Below are 27,624 nucleotides of genomic sequence, written 5' to 3'. Positions count from 1 at the left end.
ACATACCAGAGTTCAAAAAAGGAGAAATTGTTGGTGCACGTCTTGCTGGTGCATCTGTGACCAAGACAGCAAGTCTTTGTGATGCATCAAGAAACAAAACTAATGCTAGTCAGGTTGAGTTTTTATTACTGTTTTTTTAAACTGTATCACTAATTAACAGTGCAACAGTTAAACAACTAATAAAGTTAGATAGTTAGCTAACCTTACTAAACAACTGAAATTATTGGCTAAATAGTTAACCTAGCTAAGTCACAGTTAAACAACTGAGATTATTGGCTAAATAGCTAACCTAGCTAACTAACAGTTACATTTTTAGCTAGACAGCTAAGATACATAATCAACATTTGAGGATATTGGCAGGCTAGCTAACTTAGCTAACTAAAATTCTCAAATGTTTGGCTATAATGCTAGTTAACAGTTAAACAACTTAACATGCTAGCTAGCTGGCTAACTGACAGCCAACAAGCCAGGATGTTAGTTAGCCTAGCTAGGTAGTTAAGTACCTAGCTAGATAACTAACAGGTAAACAACTAACAACAGTTAACATGCTAGCTAGCTGGCTAACTTAACTAACCAATTAGATAACTAACAGTTATACTACTAATAGTTATACAACTGAGATTGTTAGCTAGTTAGCTATCTAACTAACTAAAACTGACTAGTTAAACTAGCTAACTAACCATTAAACAACTGAAAACGTGAGCTAGGTAGCTAGCTAGAGAATGATGGCTAATCAGCTAAACTAGCTATTTAACATTTAAACAACAAAGAATGTTATTTAATAACTATCTAACTAACTAGTTAAACTAGCTAACTACCAGTTAAACAACTGAGAATATTAGCTAGTTTGCTACCTAGCTAAACTAGCAAGCTAAGTGTTAGGTAAATAACTGAGAATGTAAGTGAAAATGTAATTAGAAAACTAGACAAACTAACATAATAACAGCTACACAACATAAACTGTTAGTAAGCTAGCTAGTTAACTAGCAAGCTAATCTTAGTTGTTTAGCTGTTAGTTAGCTAGCTGGTTAACATTCCTGGTTGTTTACCTGTTAGTTCTCTAGGTTAGCTTGCTAGTTAGCTAGCTAGCTGTCTCTAAATTAATATTCTAATATTCTTAGTTGTTTAACTGTTAGCTAGTTAATTAGTGATACTGTCTCCAAATTGTCTGTTTAATTAAATTATGTTGCACAGTAACACTAGCTTAACACAATGTTTTTTTATTACCTTTTTAAAGAGCAGCAATACAAGGACAGGATTTGAAGAAAGCAAGAGGTAAGTGATTTGTTTTGGGGATAAAAGTACAATTTACACAGTGAAATGTAATAGGGACATAAAATATTATTTACTTAACCATTACACAGTAATTGTAGTGACATTGATTGATTGTATTGAAGTTCAAGTGCCTATAGTAACATTCTGTACTGTATTGTAGTAAAGTTGTGTATTTGTGTTAAAGTTGTTTTGAATTTCATACAAATATCAAACAAAATAGTTTTTTAAGATTTATTCTGAATTAAAACATTATTACAAATATAAAGGGATATATTAGCTTACCTTAGAGTTAAAGGCTAGAATATCCACATTGTTGTGGCAAAATATAATGGTAATTAAATAATTTGGTAAAATTAGAATTGAAACTGAACAAGGTCTGTTAACCACATTTTCATCTAATTCAAATTTTTACTTTAATTATCTACTTTGTTATTGTACACTCTTTTGTACAGTTTACTCAAACTGGGTGGACACATGCATAGTGGGAAATAAAATGTAAAAAAATATTATTGATTAATATTGATTGATTAAGCTGGAATAATATGGTTTTTCTGTTTTCTGGACTCATAAATATGAGGAACAGTCAAAAAAAAAATCTTGAGTCATTTTTTTTTTTAATTATAAAGATTAAAAATGGCAACAGGCAGAATATTTTGATAATGACCCACCAAACAATTTACAGATCCATATATCCAATTGGGAACCAGCTGACAGAGAGTCTGACAGCATTACGCTCGTGACTGTAATCCGCTGTTTGCAAACTCCAGAAGAACAGAGCTGCTTTCTTTTGTTCGTTCAGCTATAAGTTGTACTACAGTGAATTAATTACAGCTTCAGTGAAGCCAAAGCCACATCAGGAATACGATGATTAATTGCACCCTTTTAAATGATTCAAACAGATGATCCTCTGCATTTAGCCCGGGTTTACGGGGGGCGGGGTGGTGGGGATGCTGAGAAAAGATGTTCATTTTCCTTCACTGAGCAACAAAGGCACATCTGAAGCTGAAGTCCCTCTGCATCTGAGCATCGTCTCGCTCGGGCACAGATGCTGGCCCCACATTCTGCTGTCACGGCGTGTTTTGTCTGAGTGCCTGTGGGGCTCGTTTTTTCCCCCCTCTGTGTTTTTGTCTCCGGGCACTGCTTTATAAAAATAGGCAAAGTAACTTCACAAGAAAACATTAGGAATAATATATTCAAAATAATTAAAAAAGATGCTATTTATCAAGTCTTGAATGTGGTAACATTTGACTTTCATAGCAGCAACCAAAACTTTAACATTACTTATTCATGCATATTAATATCAAGTAATCTTTCTTTTATTATATTATTCTATTATTAGTGGCTATGTATCTAGAGAAGTGCGTAAATACAGGTAAATTCCAATTAATTCAATTGATTTAATTTAATTTTTGGTAACACTTTATAATAACTTTCATTAATATACCATTAACTAATGATTAGTAACTGTTATTTTTCATATTTTAAGAAACTAAATCTAAAACTAAAACGAGGTGGAAAAAGTACTGAAAAATTGTAATTAAGTAAAAGTACCTTTACTTTGCTAAAATTGTACTCAAGTAAAAGTAAAAGTACCCATCTAAAAATCTACTTGAGTAAAAAAGTACTCAATTTAAAATGTAATTTGAGTAGAAGTTACATTGTTACTTTTATTTATTTGATGTAAAAAAAGTAAAACAAATAATAAATTAAAGAACTATTAAATTAAATTAAATAATTTGGACCTTTCAGGCAGTATTTGTTCAGACCACCCCATAAAACATTTTCAAGAACAAGTGGTATATGTTTCTACGATCTTTTTTTTTTTTTCTTTACTGTTAAAATTTATGGTCATATATGTGACTATAAACCATATTTTTATAGTTTTACAATTCATTATTATTTTGTAACTTGCCATTGCTATGCTGTAACTGCTATTTACATGTTTTTTTTAACATCCAATCCGATGTTCCTCATAACAATTTAAGGAATTATCATGAAAAACATGAAAACATACAGGATACACAGCTGATTCACACAGCGTCTCTCCCGCTAACCGTAATAAACACTGCTGGGAAAAGTTCAGCTGCACTACCATGGAGAACAAAACTCAATTTTTTTTTTTATTATTCAGACAATTTGTTTTTTTTTCCCCATCATTTAATTTTTTACTCAGAAACAGGGAGTTTTCCAATGTAGAGAAGTAAAATACTTGTGTCAAAATGTACTTGAGTAAAAGTAAAATTACTTATTTTAAAAACTACTTTACAAAAATTACAAATTACTCATAAAATCTACTCAATTACAGTAACTTGAGTAAATGTAATTAGTTACTTTCCACCTCTGGTAAATACTAATGAACTGCAATTGATAAACATTTGCCCAAATTAAAATTCGTATTTATTAGCTTATTATTTACTAGCTTATTAACGTTCAAATTCTGATGAACTAATGATTTGCTAACATTTTTAAATATAAATGTCCATGCTGATAAATAATAAATAGTGTCATGTGTGAGCATTTGTTAATATTCGAATTCTGATTACTAAACTACTGCTTTGTTCACATCTACTGGTCATTAGTTAAAAATATAAAAATGAAATTATTAATTATAAAGTATACAGAAGAGGTGTACAGTAAAATACAGCATCTCATAAAAAATATAACATTCATTAAAGAAACGCTTACCTTGTGCTTCTAGTCACTGGCCACTTATTGCGATCTAACTACCTTATACTTTAAAACTAAGAAACATTGCAGTTTTAGAGGTTGCAATTTCCTTTTGCATCCATAAAATTAATGTGTAATTATCAGAAAAAAATAATAAAAATATTACTTAACTCATATCAATGAGTAACAATGAGACTGAGCTGTGAAAAGACTGGAGAGGGCTATTTCAACACAGGGCAGAAGCTGAAGTGAGGCAATTTCAGTTTTGTCATGGTCTACGAGCCTTACATGCACTCAGTCACAAAATATACCCACAAATATACTCAGAGGAGAATGGAGGCATTCTGTTCAATCGCTTATGTGAAGGAAAGTTTGGAGTGGCAACCATGATTTCAGAAGTTGTGGTTTAGACATAGGGATTGTCCATTATATAATGAAGGTGAACCCAATACAGACTGTAGTATCTTTTTCTGTGCATGACCCCATAGTCAGAAACTGCAATATATATATATATATATATGAGCTAGGTCTTAGCCAGGCAAGGTAAAGTCTACATAATAGTCTGGAGTGTCTGTGATTATGAATCAGTGCCACACAGTTGCATTCAATTTCCCATAAAAGCTCGAAAGCTAGGAGCTAGAAACAAGTGCGGTCCTGATTTACTCTGAGTATATTTAGTTACTGTAAGAGCCATTTGTTTCAGTCATAACACATCATAAAAGCGTTTCCACAGAGCTGTAGTGTTGAGATTATTGTAATAGCTAGAGAAAGTCTTTAAAGTGCTACTTGGCCTACCATCTTTGTCCTACGGAATGGGGCCTAGATCAATATCACATTATCTCAAAAGCTAGGAGCACTATGGCCGTCTCATTAGTTATAAAGCCATTACTGAAAATAGGACAGGAGCTTTCGTGGGTTGCGGCAGATTAGAATGAACTTATTGATACGCTGGGTGTTAGCTTTTGCTGGATTCTACAGGAGTGTATTATTAACAACAATTACCCTCCAACAACTGCTAGATGTTCCATCTAACATATTGACTAGATTATTTTTATATAGGTTGGGTACGAGTATCGAGCATTTCACAAATCCAGCCAACTCTTCAATATCCACTCCGATATCCATATCCATTGTACTTTAGATTAGTGCATCACGTTCTCTGCTTTAAACATTCACCCTCAGGGCTGAGGTTTATTAGACTTTTAACAGGAAGTCAGTGGAACTGCTCGCTTGCATTTGATCAATTGGTCATCGCATCCTGTAAAGCAGAGGTTTTAAACCTGTAGTGTACAAGGAGTAGCCACTGTCGCTAAAACACAGCTCTCTGAGATCAAGATTAGCTCTCTCGCTAGCAGCTTTTCTGTACTACAGGCTATTTTTAGTTCGGCAGATCTGCAGTGTCTAATTAAGGATAATCCTTCAGACGAGTTTTCAACCCACAGTAATTTCGGGGGGGAAAGGCAAAAAGAGCAGTTTTTTGCCGAAAACGTCAACTACAGTTCTGTGAAGGAAAAAAAGAACCTTTAATAATGCAGAAGACTCAATATGGATGGAGAGTTGATCCACACATCCAGTAGCATCCCAAACATTTTCAGTTGAGGATAGTCTGGCGAAGGGTCTGGACATGGCATGGCATCTGTATCTTTAGTATGTGGACAAGCATTGTCTTGTTGAAAAAGAACACTGGAGTGTGCGTTATGAATAGGTAGGCCCACTGGTTGCAGGACCTCATTAATGTAATGTTGGGTTGACATATTCTGGCTTGGTCATGCAATAATTCATTTCTCATGCAATAATTCATGCAACCATGTTTTTATCTGATGATTGTACCGTATTTTTCACACTATAAGGCACACTTAAAATCCTTTAATTTTCCCAAAAATCATTTGTGCACCGAGACAGGAGCAGTATTAGCATTAGTCGCTAAGCACTAGCACTTTCGCTGTTCAGAGGTGAGTATTATCAGTCCGTAACCTGCTGCTAACCCCAGCTAACACTGCTGGAGTAGCATTAACATTATCCATTAACTGTGCTAAGCTCTAGCTCTTTTGCCATTCAGAGGTGAGTGTTATCGGCCTGCTGCTAACCCCAGCTAGCACTACTGGAGCAGCATTAGCATAACTGGCAGACCAGCGTTAAGCGCTAGAGGTTAGCCACTAATGCTAATGCTCCGACCTTAGTGCTGGAGAAATTCGGGAAGCACTTTACTTACCCAAATAAACAGTTTTCAAGAGAGAAATGTGTGTAGATTAACATCCAGTGCTCGGTTTGACTTTGAAAGAAAGAGTTTTTTTAAGAATTACAGATTTGTTTGTTTCCTTAGCTTAGCTTAGCTTAACTTAACTTGTTTAACTTCCCCACCACCCTGCAGCGGCGAGACCTGCTAAATTAGAAGGAAAACATGGTGACACCCTTGTTCCTTACTAGTGTTCTATAATGCGCCTTATAATAATCTGGTGCCCCTTATAGTGCGAAAAATATGACAATTAATCTTAATCTTAAGTTTAGCCCTTCTTATAGTGACCCATTCGTTGGGTAGTCACCCCTAGTGGTCTCGCTGTCTCTGAAACCGACCTGACCCAGCCACTAATCCAGCAGTTGCGAGATACTGAACTACCCAGAACTGTGGACCAACCCAAGAAACCCAAATGACCCAATAGGTTCAACCCATTGTATCAATAAACAGCCCAGCTTTTTTCCATGATGCAGAAATGAGTTTGTAAACGGCACGGCGGGCAGAATGAACAGCCGCTGGCGGGCACAAATGAGAAGTAGGCGAGGACGAGGAAAGAAAACGAGGCAGAAATGGCGTAAACATGGACTCAGAGGCTGATCTGAGTGGACGGGTGGGAAAGTGAAGCAAATGACAAAATGAATAAGCGTATTTTTTTTCCCCTCCTTGCCTGCCGCTCGCCCTCGCTCTCGTTCGTCTGACGACGTGTTGAGGGATGCTGTCCGCATTGTGTTCGCACAGCGGTTCACGTTTGGCCGCCAGCGCTGCTGCTTTAGCGACTCCGACAATATTGCAGGGTCAGTGGCCCTGTTTCGCACATGTTCACACCATAACCAGCAGCCAGGGTAAACAGGGGGCCGGCCGAGTGGGCGCCGGATTTGTTGCTATTACAGCATGTACCAATCATCACATAGAATTACCAGAGCTGCCAATCATGACAGAAACCCCCTCCCACACTCCCTGCTGACTCCCCTTCCCAAGAGCTGGTTCATGAACTTCCTTTGTGGCCGCGGTCCACAGCTGCTGTTCTCCACCAGCATTCAGCCACAGATTCAGGGTTCATATAAAGTGGCAGAAAGAAAAAGAGCCTTTATTAGAAAACCAAAAATTAAACTTTAACTTTTGTAGATTTGTTTGTTTATGTCTCTTTTAGACACAGGTGGAAAGTAACGAATTACATTTACTCACATTACTGTAATTGAGTAGATTTTATGAGTAATTTGTATTTTTTAAATTAGTTAAAATAGGTCAATGTAAGTAAATTTTTACAGAAGTAATTTGCTTTGCTACATTGGAAAACTGAATAAAAAATGAAATGCTGGGAAAAAAAAATCGTCTGAATTTAAAAAAATAGAGTTTTGTTCTCCATGGCAGCGCAGCTGAACTTTTACATGTAGTGTTTGTTACGGTTAGCGGTAGAGTTTGGATGTTAAAAAAAACAAACAAAAAAAAAATAGCAGTTAAAGCATAGGAATGGCAAGTTAAAAAATAATAATGAACTGTAAAACTATAAAAATACAGTTTATAGTCACCTAGTCATATGACCATAACCTTTTAACTTTTTAAGAGTAAAAAAATAATGGATCGTAGAAACCTATACCACTTGTTCTTGAAAATGTTTTATGGGTTGGTCTGAACAAATACTGCCTGAAAGGTCCAAATTATTTAATTTAATATAATTTAATTTGTACTTTTTTACATCAAATAAATAAAATAACTATGTAACTTTTACTCAAAGTACACTTTAAATTGAGTATTTTTTTACTTTTACTCGAGTAGATTTTTAGCAAAGTAAAGGTACTTTTACTTAATTACAATTTTTCAGTCCTTTTTTTTTACCTGTACTGTTAGAACCATCCAGTCACACAATTCCTTCAGGAAACATATTTACATCGACCTCTTCCCCTTTAAACATGGTTTACACACAATTATTTATTACAAATTATCACGATCATTACCACCCACTGCACTGTCCACTGTGGGTGGTAATGTCTATTATGATATATTCCTTTCATAAACATTACACTGTTTATCAAGGAATATTAAAAGCTTCCCGAACTTTCGAAATGGAATGTCTCATCCATCTAAACCCACTATCAGACCTCACTCCAATAGTTTAACTCCCATAGTTTACATAGCCTTGCCATGAGCACATTGGCCAGTGTTCAACCTCTTTCACAATGTATACATATGTGGATATATTCCTAAGCTGCTGTTGTAGGACGTTCATGTCAGATTTGGGACCGGCAGGTTGTTAGTTCAATCCTCAGAACCGATATTCATGACCATGGAAATCTGTCAATCATAAGAAACCCCACCCCTTCCCCTTGTGGCCGCGGCCCACATCTGCTGTTCTCCACAAGCATTCAGCCACAGATTCAGGGTTCATATAAAGTGGCAGAAAGAGCCTTTATTAGAAAACAAAAATGAAACTTTTACTTATGTACATTTGTTTGTTTTTGTCGTTTTTTTGTTCTTTTTTTTTGTAGTTTATATCTCTTAGAACCACCCCGTCACGCGATTCCTTCAGCAAACAAACGTATTTACATCGAACAAAGAAGCGTCCGAGACCTGTTCCCTTTAAACATGATCTACGCATACAAAACAAACAAACAAACAAACGAAATAAAACAATATACGCTTGTCTAGACTCTACTTATGTTACAAATGATAGGAACAAATGTACTTCAGAGAGAGAGCAAGAGATATGTTTAAACCATCTCACTGAATTAGTACTTTCTCATGCAATTTGCCAATAGCACAAAATTAAACAAACAAACAAACAAACAAACAAACATGATGTCATCGATGCAGTGACAGTGTCGGCTTTAGCGTACGTACGTGATCAGTTCCAGATTCACATGGAAAAAGTTCTTAAGACGTTATATTAATAATAGTACGCACACAAGTGATAATATATGCCTTATTACAAAATAAAGAAATAACTTAAAAAAACAAAAACAAAACAAAAAATAAATAAATAAAAACATAGGCAGGTCACATGGTTTAAGTGATAAATTATTCATAGTCACATGAATGACACCCTTGCCCCACCCCCGAGTATAAAACACTGTCCTAAATAAGTTCTACTTTTTTTTAAACACATGAAATATGAATGCAAAAGTACACAAGAGTGATTGAGATTATTAAACAGGAAACACAAGTGATTTGCTTCAAACAGGGCCTCTCTCCCCATCCCAAGGTTTTTTTTTTTTTTTTTTTTTTTTCACACAGTACCGAAAGGCATAGCTCCTTTACCCGAGTGCAAGTATTCCAGTATTCCAGCAGCAATGTGTACATATTCATGCAACACAAATGTAAAAAATAAATACATTAATTAAATAATTAAATAATAATAATAAATACAAAAATAATATTTAAATAAATAAATAAATAAAGAACACTTCTCGCAGAGATGCTACTTACTTAAGTCACTTTCGGTCAAAATCCCCCTGAAAGAACTTTTTCACAACGGAAATAAAATAAATAAAAAAACACGTAAATTAGCACACACTAAAAATGCTTGACAGGAGATTCGAATAGAAAGCAAACGTAGAGTATGAATCGTCCGCTCGTCATCAGGCAGAGTGCTCAGTTCTGCATTGTTTGGATAGTCCTCCTTAATACACTAAATGTCTATATTACCTGTAGACTTAGATTTAATGTTAAGGTTATTGTTGCCTTAGGATTGCTAAATATACGTTAAATTTAGACTTAAACGTTAAAAAGTTAATTTTTGCTAGAAACGGATTTAGATGTTTGGCTTACTTTTAGATTTTTAGCTGATGTTTTGTAATGTTAAGGTTAATATTAGGTTAATGAAGGTTTGCTAGCAACATATGTATTGTTATTATGTTAGCTAAGGACTGCTTCTGTTAGATTTCGATTAAGGCTGATTGTAGATGATGTTTAATAGCAACATATTCACATGTTTGTTTGTGCATGAAAATTGCTAGGGGTGTGCCATATCGTATCGTATGCAATAATATCGTTGACAATATCACTATCCAGCCATATCACCCACCCCTAACTATCACATCAGGGTACTATTTCTTTTTTTTTACTGTCTTTAGCAAGATAAAAAAAACAACTAAATAAATATTACACTTTTCTTATTTCCCATTATATATCTACTAGAGTCAGATTATATCCATCTAATATCATTTATTGTATTTTTATCCTGGATATATGGAGATATTTGAAGTGCATTATTATTAGTATCATGACATTCTGGATCATTGACTTCTGTTACAAATCTGATAAAATTCTTGTCATTTTTAAGATCTCTGTTAGGGGTGTGCCATATCATATTATATTGTATGCAATAATAACATTTAATTTTAATGTTAAGCTTTTTTTTTTATTACAGTGTTATTATATCGCCAAGAGTATTGTTATCATGAAAATACCATGAAATATTGCGATACTATTTTAGGTCCATATCGCCCACCCCTGTTTTATGTTCACGTTTTTGTAGGCTAGCATTAGCTAGTGTAAGGTATAGACTTTTGTTACTGTTAAGGTAAATGTTAGCAAGTATTTTCTTGTGTTAGGTTTAGACTTCAGAGGCTAAACCTAAAGTTAGCATTAGCTTGAGCCAGCCACATATTCTGATATTAGCTAGAGACTCTTATAGTTGAATTTGGACTTTAAGGGAAGGCTAATGTTAGCTAATGTTTGCAGGTTTAGACTTAATCTTAAGCTTAAGCTTAAGGGTGATGTAAGATAGGTTTGCTAGCAAGTATTTTCAGTATTAGCTAAGGTTTGTTCAGGTTAAATTTAGACTTTAAGTTAAGGTTGGTGTTAGCAAACATATGCTAGCAGTACATTTTTAAGTTAGCTAAGGTTTCCTCTAGTTTAGATTTCTAATTTTAAGTTTAGGTTGATTTTAGCTAAAGTCTGCTAGCAACATATTTCAAATTATATATGGTTGACTAGTGTTAGGCTTAGACTTTTAATTTAATGTAAGATTATGTTTGCTAGCAACATATTAAGATAGTTAAGGACCACAAATGTTAAATTTAGACCTTGTGAAGAGAAGGGTGATGTTAGTGAAGGTTTGCTAGCAACTTGGCAGTCTCTATAAAGCGACAGTAGTGATTTTGCAATCAAATTAATGTCAAATCAAAGAAGTTTGATACTATTGGTCATTATTCTTATCATTATTCTCAGAATAATGATTTTGAGTAAACATTAACATCAGTATTGAATCATATTTTCTTATATTAGGTTTAAAATAATTTAGACAATTATATGAGAGGAAAACCTTGCAGTGGGCTGTTAAAATAAACTGTAAACACTGTAACCCACCCTGTCCTGGAGATGTAACTGTTATTTATTTATTTATTTCCCTGCTGTAACACACCTACGTCAGTGGATTAGCTCGTTAACAAGCTTTTCCTCAGCTAAATTAGATAAGCTGGAGCCGAAAAACGCTGAACTCTGCAGGAGAGGAGGACTCCAGGGCCAGAATTGAGAAGCACTGCTAATTAGGGGTCCAAGATTTTATAGTGCTGAAACTGTATTGTTATTGTTAGGATTTTTTTTTCTCCCTATTATTATTCAGTTTTTTTATTATTATTATGAGGAGCAAAGACAACTGTATTTTAATAAATGCAGAATTTGGAGGAAAGATGCAGTACATCCTCCCCCATCTCCCATTTAATTCAAATGGATGAGTTAGGGGTGCTTTATCTCATACGTTTTATATCTACAGGTATTTATCATGCAAAAGACTCCTTTAAAGCCATTGTTGTTGGTTTTTTGTATGGTGGAACTCAACCAAACCAGAAGATGCAGAGTACAGTATGTGGTAGCTAAACTTAAGGTTAAAATTAGCTTGAGCCAGCCACAGATTCTGATATAAGCTAGAGACTGGTAGTGTTACATTTAGACTTTAAGGGATGGCTAATGTTAGCTAAGGTTTGCTAGCAACAGAGCTAATGTCAGCTAACTTAATTTTAAGCTTAAGCTTAACCTTAAGGTTGATGTAAGCTAGGTTTGTTAGCAACTGATTTCAGTATTAGCTAAGGGTTTTAGAGCTAAGGTTTTAAACCCATTTTTGTTGGCTTTTTGTATGGTGGAACTCAACCAAATCAGGACCTGCAGAGTACAGTATGTGGTAGCTAAACTTAAGATTAAAATTAGCTTGAGCCAGCCACAGATTCTGATATTAGCTAGAGACTGGTAGTGTTAAATTTAGACTTTAAGGGAAGGCTAATGTTAGCTAAGGTTTGCTAGTAACAGAGCTAATGTCAGCTAACTTAAGGTTAAGCTAGGTTTGTTAGCAACTAATTTTAGTATTAGCTAAGGTTTTTAGAGATAAGGTTTTAAAACCATTTTTGTTGGCTTTTTGTATGGTGGAACTCAACCAAATCAGGAGCTACAGAGTTTTGTATTAAGGGTTGGTCTTCCTGACAGGGATTAAGCCTAGTCTTGGACTACCAAGCAAATTAAAGAGATTATAATCCACAACTAGATTTGATCCATGTCTGGGAAACCAATCCGCTGTTGGAGTTTCATTGGAATTCTTTGTTTTTTCTCTTTATATCCTTAATCCTGAGGACCGGAGCAGTGTGACCGCCACAAGGGTGAGCGGATGCTATGGTCTCGCATCATGGCGCCTGTGCATGTCTTCACACCGCCTGGCTCTTGCTCTGGCTCTTGCACGGCCTGCCTCGTGCAATTCTGGCAGCTGCCATTGGACTTGAGGTGCATTCTCCTTGAAATTGCCTCTTTGGGAAGGGGTCCAGTACAACAGGTTCCCTGGCAGCAGAACCAGGACAGTCGCAGTATTCACATGCCTATTTGGCTGGAAAAAAACAAATCGGAAAAAGAACAAATGCAGAAGGAGCATCTCTGATTGGATTGAAGTGAAATATTCCAATTTCCATGCACTTTCTCGAGCTCCAGGCAATTTTCCTCAAAAAGCGACGGCCGGAAAGTGGGGTAGACTTCCATTTACTTTAGAGAACATTGCCAGCTTTTGAATGTTGCGGCCTCATATTGAAAACAAAATCCAAATAGAGCCTCACAGAGCTTGATGCAGCCACTCCGTCCACTTCAAACAGCTCCCTTTCAACAATAGCCCATCGTTTTTCTGTTTATACCATTCAAAAGGCTTTCACGCTTTCGTAAAGAGGGGAAATAGCTCTATTAGTGGCTTATGAGATGCTGAGAGAATGGCTGCAGTGCTCTTTGCACTTTTTCTCTCACGCCGGCTTTACTCCACTAATGATTTAAAGACATAAAAAAACAGCCACCACACAGCACAGAACCCCTCTGAGCCTGATTTTCGGTCGAAAAAAAACAATGTCAAGCGTAACAACATTCACAGACAGAGAAAAGCATTAATCCTTAATTGGCATTTGAGTTACAGTTGAGAAAGTACTAATCGTTCAACGCTTCAAAAGTACCAACTCGTCTTCTGCTTATCGACTCTTTTATAACTCTTTTACTACTTTGCCTAATCTAGCTCGTCTTTTCTTATTGAAATAATCTGCAGCTGAGCTACTTTAACTTCACGACTGATTACTAACGCTACGGAAAGTAAAGGAAAAGCAAAAGAATACCGTACTTAAGATTTCTTCGTAAACTATGGATGGTGTTCCTCTAGCCTGAAAAACGTGATTCCTGAAAAACGCTTGATACAGTACTTACAGCACTGACAGTTCCCCATGACCTGCACACTCTCCACGATGACAGGTATGCCAGATATGACCACCAAACCGAGCTTCCATAATTGACCAAACGAGAGACAGATGTAATGGCCAGTGCCAACATTTTGTGATGTAACAAAAAATAAATAAATTAAAGAATAAGAGTAGGTTTTGGTTTCGATTTTTCAAGAGTTGGTGAAAGAGTTCCAGAAGTCATGTGACCTGGAGAAAAGAACAGGCTGGTGGTCAGCAGAGAGCCTCTGGCACTTTAGTCCATGAGAACATCACATATATGTACAGTATGTGATAGCACTTTATTTATATATATATATATTTTGTTGTTCAATAAAACCCAATAAAAGACTTTATTTTCATTTCCAGCTTTATTCAGTACATGAAATATGTTAGAACCTAATATAATCTAGAGGTCTGTTAATATATCACTAATATTTATATTGTCAGAAGCAATTAAACATAATAAATACTTTACTACAAACCTTAAGAATGTAAGTCAAATGTCTTACACAAGTAAAATAAATGTTGTCAATTATTCAGCGATAATGTGTGAATTTAGATGAACATCTGTGTGGCATGGTGTTTTTTGTTTGCCAGGCCACGAGATAGTATACTGAGGCTGTGTGAATATTTTGAGGCCATACAATAATAGATTAAGGCAATTCAATAATATATTTAAGTCATAAACTTATAATAAACAATATATGGAGGGCAGAAAATATTATTATTCTTACAATAAAATATATCAAGGCCATTAAAATATGTATTCTTGTAGCTTCTAATAACCGCAATATGTATTGATTTGATATAAAAATTGAGGCATGATATATATATATATATATATATATATATATATATATATATATATATATATATTACTGCTACAAAATACTATATTGAGGCTTAGGTGGAAAAAAAGTGTTTATATTGAGCCTCATTACAACTAAAAATTTCATTACATTAACTGTCATATTGGCACCAAAAGGTCCATCGGGAGATCGCTGGTTCGAATCCCAGTTATGCAGCTTGCCATCAGCTGCTGGAGCCCTGAGAGAGCACAATTGGCCTTGCTCTCTCTGGGTGGGTACAGTAGATGGCGCTCTATGCCCTCATCAGTGCTAGGGTGATGTGGATCAGCACAAGGCTGCGTCTGTGAGCTGATGTATCGGAACCGAGTTGCTGCGCTTTCCTCTGAGCGTTAGCGCTGTAATGCTACTCAGCAATGCTGTAATGCATTACTAGTGATAAGGGATATACAATTGGCCTTGCTTAATTGGGAGAAAAATGGGGAAAAACTTGAAATAAATTCGGAAATTCTTTTAGATTCTGTCAACTGTCATATAATTAAAGGTGGAAAGTAATGAATTACATTTACTCACATTACTGTAATTGAGTAGAATTTATGAGTAATTTGTAATTTTTTAAAAGTAGTTTTTAAAATTGACAATTTCACTTTTACTCAAGTACATTTTGACACAAGTAATTACTTTCCTACATTGGAAAACTCCCGATTTCTGAGTAAAAAAAAAACAATTGTCTGATGTCTGATGTTTTATGGGGTGGTCTGAACAAATACTAACTGAAAGGTCCAAATTATTATGCGGAATAATAGTTAATTAAAAACAATTTAATTTATTATTTGTTTTTACTTTTTTACATAAAAAAATTAAAAGTAACTATGTAACTTTTACTAAAAGTACATTTTAAATTAAGTACTTTTTTAGTTTTACTTGAGTAGAATTTTAGCAAAGGTACTTTTACTTAATTACAATTTTTTTGTACTTTTTCCACCTGTGCATATAACAGACCTCTGATTATGAACTAAAGTATTGCATTGTTTCCTGAACCAAGAATAAGGCCTAACTGAAGCCCTAATAAAGTGTTAACGTACATACGATATTCTCATGGACCAGAGAGCCTCGGCACGTCGTACTCAGCGCTCAGCTCTGAGGCTGCTTGATTCAAGCTCACCTAGAAGAACAGTTAACATAGAAAAGTCGTGAACCCGCCCCCGTCCCCAGATTTCAAGCTTTAAAAAAAGGGTCAAGGTACCGATCCCTGATCACCAACCGCGTGGAGACTTTTAAAAAAAAAAATCTCGTAGGGTGACGTTCCGATGCAAACAGTATGTATATGTGTGCGTGGGATTTCTACTCTACGATAACTCTACAGAAATCGAGTGCTACTATACAGATCTGTGAAATTTACACAAAAAATATCATTTTTACTCTTTATAAGTTTGTCATTTCTCATAAGGATGTATTTCTGAGTATGAATTTACAAGTGATTTACAGGTGTCTCATATTCAAAATAGGTCCTCGAGTCTTTTCCGAGGAGTTAAAAAAGCTCTATTATTACAGCAAAGAAATAAGAAAGGAAAAGAAGAAGAGGTTGTATTCTTTGGAGGGATAGCAGACTCAGGATTATTTTTTTCTTTTCGTCTGTTTTTGTTTTTGTTTCGTTTTCTTCTTTACAGGTTTTGAGTGTGGCTACAGGTGAGACAGGTGAGAAGAGCAAGACAGGAGGCGGAGCTGGTGATGCTGTTCACCTGCAGGTGGAGGGGAAAAAAACGAGCGAGGTCATTCGCCTTTCGGCAGAGACGAAGAGGGGGAGAACATAGCCATGTTTTTTTTTTCGTTTTTTTTTTTTGTCTGTTTTTTGCAGACGAACAGACGTCGTAAACAGGACGGTAGGGCCGCAGGTAAACACCTCGCGTTGTTTTGTTTCAATATTTTTTTTTTCATCCTCCGAGACAGCAGCGTCATAATGACCGTGATTGCGTCGTTTTTCCCACACCTACGCTATATATTTTCACCCTGTTTGTACAAAAAAGTTTGTGATCATAACATCATAACAAAAGCATATAAAGCGTTACATTTGGGTTGCATGCCACTAGTATTATTTTTCATGTAATCAAAATACATTTTTCGTAAGGAGTGGGGGGTTATTAGAAGGGTGTAAAATCAGTCAAGATCAACGAACAAAAAATAAATAAATAAATAAACGAAACAAAGAAATATATCAAATCGAAACAAGAAAATAAGAAATATGAATGTCATACATGGTTACAAGACCTTGATAATTGATATTTTACATGTGCATATTGCTTACACATTAGCTTCTTCAAGCAGCACTTAATATGATATAGTACGTTGTTCATGTTCATGTTCATGATATAACGAGATAATGAGATATTAGATACTTAAGGTGAGGTTGGATCTCACGTTGGGTAAGCTCAAAAAAATGAAAGCAGCAGAGAAAGAAGAGAAAGAGCGCTCGAGAGTGTTGGTTGGAGGTGGAGAGGGAGTGGTGGTGGGGGGGTGACTTCAGAACAGAACAGAAGAGAACGTCACAAGCAGTCGTCTACTGTTTTCTGTTCTCTTTTCAGCTTAATCTCAGTCCTAAGGCAAACATACACTGAACGTGCCATGGCGTGAAGCCACTATGATCGCCACAGGAGATCGCTGGTTCGAATCCCAGTCATGCTGCTTGCCATCAGCAGCCGGAGTCCGAGAGAGCACAATTGGCCATGCTCTCTCTGGATGGGTAGATGGCGCTCTCTCCCCATATCACTCTTTGACGTCTATTAGCTGATGTTTTGTAGCTATATCACTTCACTTTCCTCCAAACACGCTGTGATGCTACTCGGTAATGCTACATCAGCAGCATTGGAAGCTGATCAAAGAGTTAAACTTATTAGAAAATAAATAATCTTCATAAAGTCTCCATAAAATGCCCTTAGGTTGCCTCTCTTGAATATGAATAAACAAATAGTCCATTACAGAGCTCTCACTTTAGCCGCAGTGATGCTCAGTAATGCTCAGTTTAGCTCGATGCTGCATGGCGTGTTCAGTGTCTGATTGCCTTCACTCGGATTGCTTTCTCTCTCTAACTGGAAAAACTGCATAAGAAACGAATGCTCGCCTCCATTTTGGCTTCCGTGAGCCAAATGTAAGCTCGATCGGGCTGCACATGGCTGCTGAAAGCTTCTCTCTCTCTTTCCTTTTTTTCTCTCTGTCTCTGTTTTTCTCCCTCACGTCTAATTGTGTTTGTTTCGCAAGCGCTTGTATGAAAGTGACGGCACTGGAAGACCTTGGACGAGTAAACAACTGCAGCACAGAGGAGGGAAAGAACAAACCCACTGAGTTAGCATGCTAAGCACAACGCACACGCACTGGAGCTTGCCTTCGGGTGCTGCAGCGAAGCCCCATACGCCACGGAGAACTATCCTGAGTTGTTTGATTTCGACGCACGAGTCAGATTTGGCTGCGAATCAAATCGGCCGTGCGGTACTAGAGAACAATACGTCTACAGAACGTGAGGTTTTTATTTTTTTTGTGCCTGGTCGCTGCACAAGATTTGAAAACGCGAACGTGAACATGGACATGAAATTAAAAGACCGTTAAAACGTAAATGTTCTGGTTCAGATTTCAAGCTTACCCAAGGTTTTTTTCACATGCATTGTCTTGCTGAAATGTAGAAATGTTGAGAACATAGCAACTTGTAGACCTTCCCATCATTCAGTCACGTCAAGAAAAATGAATAAATAAATAACCAGAAAAACAAAACATAATAAACAGCAGTCTTTCTGGAAGAAATGCTCGGATTCGGTTTCACAGTGTAAGCAACAAAATCGAAGCATGAACGCGTCAGACACAAAGTTCCACTGTAGGAATTGTCAGTACCCTGTTTCAGATGGTGAATCAACGAAATATATATTCCCAGGAAGATGGTCACGGGGCTGTAAGTCTCAAGTGTTCCGATGCTAACCGAGGTCAAACCCGCTTACTTTGCTTAGTACAGGTCAAGCTTTCAAGCACCTTTCAAATCCTTCAAACAAAAAAAATTCACCTTCCGGTAAGTATATGAGTGAGTTTTCATTTCTAATAACGAAACAAAAGGAAAGGAAACAAAAACGGATACATGCAAAATAATCTATTCCTGACAGTAATCGAGAAATACGCTTTGAGAAGCAGAGATGGGAGGATAACTAATGATTATTGTGCTACCACATAAGCTAAACTTCTAAAGGTCTAAATAGGGATTAGAATGCCAAAATCCCAAAATCTATAGTAATAGAGAAGAATAAAAGCAACAATGCTATGCTTTCATTGCTCTGAGTGCCATGAACGATGTACACCCCTCGCTTGCCTCAGGTTTACTTCGGTAAACAGCTCTTAAAGCGCTAAATCCCGCCAGGCTGAATCGGGTATGCTCTCGTCGACCCCTGTTCTCTGAAGAGGCCAGCGCAGGGTGGGATTTACCTGAAACGCTGGCGACCTCAGGATACACTCTGCTCTGCCCCTCCTCCCCTCAACCCTGCAGTCCATCTGTCTGGGCCTTGGCGGGGTCAACGACACACATGCTGTAGGGTCAGCCAACAGCAGCGGCCCCCGACTCTGGACCTCGCCCAATTTCCCCAGCCTGACTACTACGCACCTGACTAACTGGCCGTCCACGATTAGCCCAGGAAATATTTGTTTTCCTGAAAGGGTGACTAAACAAATGCCCAAAAAACCTTTGGCAAGCACTATCCAGGATGACTTGCTGATACATGAAAGTGTGATATCTGCAAAAGAGAGAGAGAGAAAGTACTCGAGGGTACTTGTTCGTGTTTTCTGTTTTTCGTCTCAAAGATGTGGGCGACTATGGCATCCTAAAGTGAATAAATATTTCATCTACACAAAGAGAGAGAGCATTAAACGTCTGACTCGAGACTAGGTATTTTCTTATACACTCGTCTATTGCTGAACTGAGAAGAAGTGAGGACCCGAGGAGCTGAGTATGCACTGGGTTTGTTGGCTACATAAGGCATCACATGCTCTGAAATGTACATGTCATTGGGTATTCGACCATCCCTGGAACAGTATGAGGTGGTGGATTTGATGGAGGACCTCAGATTGTTCTCGTTCCTCGTTTTGATGGGTGCCAACTGTTTGTAAATGTCCGAGGAGCTCCTGCCGTGGACCAGGCGTGCGTCGTCCCGCACGGCCTGCATGAATGGGTTGTCCGTGGTGTGATCGGGGTAAAGGGACTTGCTGCGCTTGCTCTCCTCGAGGTTGTGGTTGAACAGCATGGACCTGCTCCCGAACAGTTTGTCGGATTTAATGTTGAACAGGTTGGCGTACGGGCTGTCCTCCAGGAAGCGGTCCTTCTCCTTGAGGCTGACGCTGCGCGCCGGCCGGTTCAAGTCGATCTCCTTGGGCTTCTCCAGCATGATGTTGTCGAAGGAGTGCTGGCGACTGAGCCGCAGACGATTCCTTTTCTGGACGTGCGGCCCGTCCGTCTGCGGCCAGTAGTGGCCGAAGGCGTCGTCAGGATGCATGGTAGGGCTGAGAATCGCCTCCTGGAGCATCTGGTCCTCGCTGATGTCGTAGAGATTGCCCATGTGTAAGCAGGCTTCGCAGCGGTTGTAGGGTGAACGCATGGGTGCGTAGGGTCCTGTGGGGTAATTAGGGACCTTGGACAAGCAGCTTCGACAGTGGGTTTGTTTGAAGCGGTCGTTGCTCTCGTGCGGACTAGCGTTCTTATCTTTTACGCTGTAGTGTTTGTTGTATGCATTGTCAGGCAGGAGGTCGGCATCAGTGTGATGAAGGGGACTGCTGTTGAGATGGATGATGGGCTGGTCGCATTTTCTATAATTGTCGTTGTGGTCGGAGTAAATTTCAGGGAAATCCAAATCGTCGGCCGCCAGGCCTCTGCTTTCTCTGTAGTGCAGTGGATCCGAGTGCAGGCTCAGCTCCCGGTCAGAGTCTATGGTGTAGATTTTTTCTCGGCCAGATCCGCCCTGCTTATTTTTTAAGTAGGACAGCTCCACTTCGCTGCAATCCCTAGGGTATTTTGACGTCATCGATCTTTTTTTTAAGTTGTCCTTGGGCTTCAGGTGCTTGTTGTTATCAGGATCCTTGTACGAGGTGGCCCTGCTGGAGCAGTCGGAGATGTCGGAGTGGGCCGCCTCCTCTGGAAGGTAGCGCTGGCTCTTCATGGACAGACGGGGGTCAGGGGCTAAAGTGTCGGGTCCCTGGCTTTGCCGCACTGTATCCACAGACTTTTTCCACAGAGCCCTGGGCTTGGCAGCTGTCTGAGCTGCATCCGCGCTCACAGCAACTTCCACGGTGTTGGGGTTAGATTCGTTTAGAGTGAGGGGGTGCTGGCCTTGGAAGATGTAGTTGTTCAGGTGGTCTTTGTGGCGGTTGGCCAAGTAGGACTGGATGTCGCTGGAGTCTCCATAAATATCTTTCTGGGCATAGCTGCGGTTGTCAGTGTACACAAAGTTCCCTTTTTCAGACATCAGATCCATGATCATGGGTCCGGCCGAGTGCATGAATTCTCCGGCACGTTTAGGTGAATTCACCCTGGATCCACTGAGATTGGTCATGTTGGTCATCTGCTTAGCCGACTTTATAAGCTTCAGCATGTTGGCCTGAGGACTGAAATCCAGATCGGAAGACTTTTTCTTCATGTCAATGTGGACGCCGTGAATGCAACTCCAGATACCCTGTGAAAAAGGGAAGAAAGGGGTGGGATCAGTGCTGGTTGTGACTTGAACGATATGTCAATGACATAATTTCACATATTTCTCTCTTGGTTATGAGATATATAGTGAAATTTAAAGCCATTTTCCCCACACTCTGATACTTTAACACATCTCTTTTGCTGATAGATGTGTGAACTAAGGTAATGTCTGTCTCCCCATATTTTTACCTCTAAAAATGCCAGTCAAGGACTCAATCATATTCCCTCGCAGACAGTGTAAAAGCTACGTCAGGCGCATACTAATCGCTACACCAAAGCCGAAACCAAGCCAGCAGCTGTGTAAAAGTTGGAAATTTACCTATTTAAACTCTCCAGCTATAAAAAAATAAATGGATACTGTAAACTAACATGTGGGTCAATATCAGAATAGTGTGGCTTTTGATGTCTTATAACTTTACAAATTACATATTGGCTATTTGCCATATTTACAGTATAAGACTTTAGACAACACAGAAATCATATTTTTATTGATTAATCACTTTTTCTTGTAATTTTTCATGTCATGCATGCATTTTGAATTCATGTCTGTGGTGACCTTGTCCTGTTTCAAAGCTCTACAGTAACACTGATTAGCATGGTGGTGGTGTATGAGGTGTAAGACAGGACAATGCCCTCAGGACTCTGTTCTATGACTACTTTTTTGCAGCAGCAGCAACAATGAGGTGTTTAAAAACTCCAGCAGCACTGAACAAAAATGTGTTTTTAATCACTTTATTTTTGTAATAATGCATTAGTTTAAAGTAAATCTCGAAAAAATATACTGCAGCACCCTATTTATATAAAATTGTGTATGAACACCTATGCTTTGACACAAAAGGCATATATTGACATAATACACTGTCTGGCCAAAGAAAAAAAAAAGTCTCCACCTGGATTTAAGTAAGTAAATGATGTGGGGTTGATGGTTGATGCTGCAGTTGGTCTCCAGGTTTAGGTTCAGCATCAGTATGTGCTGCTGAAAGAATGAGGTCAGCTAACCTCAGTACCTGAATATACTGAATATAGACCAGATTTTTCCATCAATGAATCCCTTTTTTCCTCCCTGATGATCACGGCCATATTCCAAGATAAGACTATGTCAGAATTCATGGGGCTGGAATTGTGAAAGAGTTCAGAGTGATTCAGGGAGCATGAGATCATCATTTTCACACATGGATTGAGAGAGAGTTCACCACAGAGTCCAGATCTTAACCTCATTGAGAATCTTTGGGATGTGCTGGATGGAGAAGAGCTGCTTTGTGCAGTGGTCAGACTCTACCATCATCAATGCTGCTGCAAGATCTTGGTGAAAAATTAATTGATGCAACACTGGATTGAAATAAATCTTGTGACGTTGCAGAAGCTTATTGAAACGATGGCACAGTGAATGCACAGTGCCGAAATCAAAGTTTAAGGAGGTCCAACTAAATATTAGAGTATGACAACTTTTTTTTTGGCCAGGCAGTGTTGTGATATTGACTCAATCAATGCACATTTCACTCCACCCCCTTCCTCAGACAGCTGAGACAGTGGTCATGACAGTGCAGGAAACTAGCTTCTGATGATCTGCGGCTCGATAACTTTGGCCCCCAATGAATTGCTAATTGGATCAGCGTTGAGACGTCGACCAATCAGCCGGTCTGACCCGCGAGTGTTTATCTGCATGCTTGAGTGTGGGCTTGTTTAGCAACACGCTTCAACTGACACGTGGGAACATGACACTGGCATGCAGATTTTTTTGTGAGGGTTGGGCTACAGGAAATTAAATCCTGGGTATGCTGGATTAAGTTAATTACCTCCAGGGTTTGATTTACCATCAGAGAGACTGAAATAAACAAACGTTTTGTTTTCTTTCTCTGTATTTACTTTTATCGTATTGAACGTCACCCCTACACATAACACAAATCGCTAGATTGTGTTTAAAGAGTAAAGATGCTAGTAGACCCGATAGCACTGCCATATCTGAAGCCCTTTTTCAAACAGATTAGAGCTCTTTGAAAATCTGCTTTGGAAACAACAAAGCACACTATATAAACAGCTCTGAATGCACACAGTGGCTGCCATCCAGTATTTGAAACACCAGGGTTTGAAACAGGAAAAGGAACAACAAGCAATACTTGAATCCTGCTGCAAAGCACTGACATTAACAAACACGTCTTTGGTTTATATAGCTTCTTACAAAAAATTAAGATACCACTTAAGTTTCTGAATGAGTTTCTCTGATTTAGCTATTTATAGGTTTATGTTTGAGTAAAATGAACATGGCTGTTTTATTCTATAAACTACAGACAACATCTCTTCCAAATTCCAAATAAAAATATTGTCATTTAAAGCACTTATTTGCAGAAAATGAGAAATGGCTAAATTAACAACAACAAAAAAAAAAGTTCAGAATCAATATTTGGAGTTTCCACGCATCTTGGCATCATGTTCTCCTCCACCAGTCTTACACACTGCTTTTGGATAACTTTATGCTGCTTTACTCCTGGTGCAAAAATTCAAGCAGTTCAGTTTGGTGGTTTGATGGCTTGTGATCATCCATCTTCCTCTTGATTATATTCCAGAGGTTTTAATTTTGGTAAAATCAATGAAATTTTAAGTGGTCTCCTATTTTTTGCCAGAGCTGTACATATTAAAAACCTAATTTTTAAGAAAAAAAGGCCTTAACTTCTTCCAACACTTGAAATACTTGCATTTTTTCCCATTGCTTTACTTACAAGCAACTTCCTAACACCTCAGAAATTATATATTTTGTATTATTATATTGTAGCATGTTGGAACAAGAAGAAAATTACAAAAATATATACTACTGTATACTACTCTATATTTTGTTAAATTACCCAATGTTTCCAATTCGCCAAGTAACCTAAATTTAATCTAAATAACCAGAATTGCTGCAGCAGGCACTGAGGACAGTAAGGGACCATCTTTAAAGTGCTGACACTGTTTAAAAACGTAAAATATTCATAGAGATAAGGAGTCTGTTGGGAAAACATGAAGATACACCAAATATTCATATTAAAATAACTTTACCCAGCTCAAAAAACGTGCATAAAAATCACCCACTCCCACAACCTGGACAAAACAAAAAATGTGTCTCTCAAAAATGATGTCCATAAATTCAGGTTGTGCACACAATGCACATTAACTGTGTTCACTTTGACTTAAATTAAAGTATGTTATATTTTTCCCATTTTTAGCATAAAATGTAATTTTGCATAAGAGAAACTGGATTAAAATATAGGTTACTAAAGTGTGACAAAAACGAATACACATTTTCCTCAAAATCAAATAAGTAAATAAAAATTAACACATTGCATTGGACTTGTTATGTCATCTAAAGCTCGCCAGTGTCAGGGTTTTGTATCTGGGTTCAAGTTCACACTTAATTCACCTGTCATTACAAATCAACAGTAAACCAATCCCAATTATCCAATAATAAATCCAGCACAGAGATTCTATCGTACAGAAAACGCAGCAGCACAGCTGAACCCGCTTTATGTACACAGGCCGTCTGAAGCTACTCACCCTGCTGATGGAGAAGAGCAGGCCGGGTTTGCCTGAACACACCCCGGTGAAGCAGTAGCGAAGCCTCCAGTAGAACAGGTGCTCCCACACGAAGGTGATGAGGCTGAGGCCCATAGCGGTGGCCAGCATGTAGAACACTCCGGCCATGTTGTCCACGTCCAGCTGGCTGCTCATCACCTCATTCTTCTCGTTGTGGCAGATCCCAGTCAGCCACTGCGCCTCCAGCTCCTCCATCTCACCTGAGTGAGTAAACAAACACACACATATACATCAATACCACTCTGTTCTGCTAGTTCTGCACTGTATTTAGGTCTATTTTGGCCATTGTGCTGTTTCTTGAGGAATATGACAGTTATATATTAGTTGGCAAATCAGTTAGCCAATCGTTTGAAGGTTGTTTTACATAGAGGTGTGGAATGAGAACTTCCAGGAACAAAGCTGGAAATAAATCATTAATCGTCATTTTCTAAAAATAATTGGACACCATTTGTGAGGGCTTCAATGTAATGCTAGACAATGTGGCTCATTTATATTTCCTTTATGTACAAAAATGAGTATGTCTGTTTCTATGTTTCTATTTTAATACCAATATTTTATAATGGAAATATATACATTTATAAAAAAGGCCAGTGTTCATTTTCAAATTATAGAAAAATGAAAACCATAATTTAGTAAAAAAAAACAAACAAACACTTAAAATACTTGCATTTTGCCCCTCACCTTGCTTTTAAGCAGCTTTCTAACATCTCAGAAATTATATTTTCTGTAACATGATGAGCAAAATACATCAGAGGAGCAAAATACACACAATCACTACTGTATATTTTCTTAAATTACCCAATATTTCCATTACGCTAATTAACCTAATTTAATCTAAATAGCCAGAATTGCTGCAGAAAGCAACAAAGACAGTAAGGGACGATCTTTAAAGTGCCGACGCTGTTAAGAAGTCTGATAAGAAGTCTGTTGGCAAAATATGATAATATGATATCTGTTTCGAACGATGCTTCCTCTTACAGCATCCACAGTTAATCCTGTTGAATGTGGTTGGTCCTTCTTGGTGGTATGCTGACATTACCCTGGATACCGTGGCTCTTGATACATCACAAAGACTTGCTGTCTTGGTCACAGATGCTCCAGCAAGACGTGCACCAACAATTTGTCCTCTTTTGAACTCTGGTATGTCACCCATAATGTTGTGTGCATTGCAATATTTTGAGCAGAACTGTGCTCTTACCCTGCTAATTGAACCTTCACACTCTGCTCTTACTGGTGCAATAATGTGCAATTAATGAAGATTGAACACCAGGCTGCTCCAATTTAGCCATGAAACCTCCCACACTAAATGACAGGTGTTTCAGTCAATTTTATAGACCATATCTATAGACCAGAGACTATGTACTCAAGGGTTTACTCATATTTGTGTCTATTTTTGTATTTTACATTGAGCACCAATAATGCAATTGGCAGTTAGTGTTCTCCTCCAAGCGTGTTGAGCTTTATAGTGACTTTTCATGAGCAGAAGCATCACAAAGATGCAGCTAGATTTACGTGTCTCAGAGGAACTTTTACTTCAGTGAATTCTTATGATTATATTGACATGATTTAAGGCTTCTAGCTAATGGGGATAAATTGGTTTAAAAAAAAAAAACACACACACAACTCGTGTACAGGATTATTACAGGGGATTCATGCATATTTGATGACTTCTACTAAGCTCATATAAGCTTCTGCCAGTACTTAGTGATGTAGAATATTTTATTCATATAAAAAATTCGTGCATTTTTAAAACAACTCAATTCAGTGAAACGCAGCGCTGTTTTCAATCTAACATCCCGACACAAAACTTTCTACACTTAAGGCACGCGGCGCAGAGGAGGAGTAAAACACACACTCGCGTCGGCCATATGCCGCCTCCATCTGAGAGCATTTTTTCCCCTCTTTCTATGAGGTGCTGCCAAAACGATGATTCTGTCATTTCTCAAGCTTTACGTTAAAGCAGCGCACGGAGACGCGGAAAACGTAGACGACTGCAGATGGGAGACTCAAACAAAATCTGCTGTAAAACGCTGATTAAAAGAGGGCTGGAAACAGATGGATGTCACGTAATGAAAAATAACACAGTTTTGCCTGTGCTGAGCTCGGCTTTACTCACACGCTTTATCTCTGCGCTTAAAAACACTGCTTTTGCTTTCACATCCATGCTAGAAAAAACTGCTGTTAAATATTTTTAATAACAAATTAAGAGAAGTTTAAATGAGTTTCTTTCAAGAGGAAGATGGATGATCACAAGCCATCAAACCAAACTGAACTGCTTTTTTTTTATTTTTCACCAGGAGTAAAGCAGCATAAAGTTATTCAAAAGCAGTGTGTAAGACTGGAGGAGGAGAACATGATGCCAAGATGCATAAAAAAACTTTGATTAAAAACCAACCAGGGTTATTCCACCAAATATGGATTTCTGAACTCTTTAAACTTGTTTTCTTTGCATTATTTGAGGTCTGAAAGCTCTGCATCTTTTTTGTCATTTCAGCCATTTCTCATTTTCTGCAAATAAATAAATGCTCTAAATGAATGACAATATTTTCATTTGGAATTTGGGAGAAGTGACCTCTTTTGAAGGGGTCTTTTTTTCCAGAGCTGTATTATCTAATACAAACCCAAAAATATGACATTATCATAATTAGGGCTAATTAATAATTAGATGGAAAATTAAGAATTTAAACATTTAGC

At 37.7% G+C, this 27,624-nt stretch overlaps 1 protein-coding gene and 2 long non-coding RNA genes across 4 annotated transcripts in view; 2 read left to right on the top strand and 1 right to left on the bottom strand.

Moving 5' to 3' along the window:
* The window catches only part of LOC125784385 (uncharacterized), a 247,625-nt gene that overhangs the window by 233 nt on the left and 219,768 nt on the right, over window positions 1–27,624 (top strand). The window lies entirely within an intron of this gene.
* Window positions 252–27,562, top strand: LOC125784386 (uncharacterized). Its single transcript, XR_007427169.1, has 4 exons — window positions 252–1,275; window positions 16,325–16,549; window positions 24,873–25,134; window positions 25,911–27,562. It is a non-coding gene; the product is annotated as an uncharacterized LOC125784386 (long non-coding RNA).
* Window positions 16,297–27,624, bottom strand: part of grin2aa (glutamate receptor, ionotropic, N-methyl D-aspartate 2A, a) — a 255,009-nt gene continuing 243,681 nt past the window's right edge. The window contains exons 12-13 of the mRNA XM_022675956.2: window positions 24,892–25,130; window positions 16,297–21,346 (exon numbers count right to left, since the gene is read on the bottom strand). Coding sequence (XP_022531677.1) covers window positions 19,547–21,346; window positions 24,892–25,130 — 2,039 coding nt within the window. The 3' untranslated portion in view covers window positions 16,297–19,546. The remainder of the gene's footprint in view (window positions 21,347–24,891; window positions 25,131–27,624) is intronic.

This window comes from Astyanax mexicanus, chromosome 19 (assembly GCF_023375975.1).
Source record: "Astyanax mexicanus isolate ESR-SI-001 chromosome 19, AstMex3_surface, whole genome shotgun sequence".
In the NCBI taxonomy this organism is placed as follows: Eukaryota; Metazoa; Chordata; class Actinopteri; order Characiformes; family Acestrorhamphidae; genus Astyanax; species Astyanax mexicanus.
Note: the sequence above shows the minus strand (reverse complement) of the source record. Positions and strands in the feature narration are given on the sequence as shown.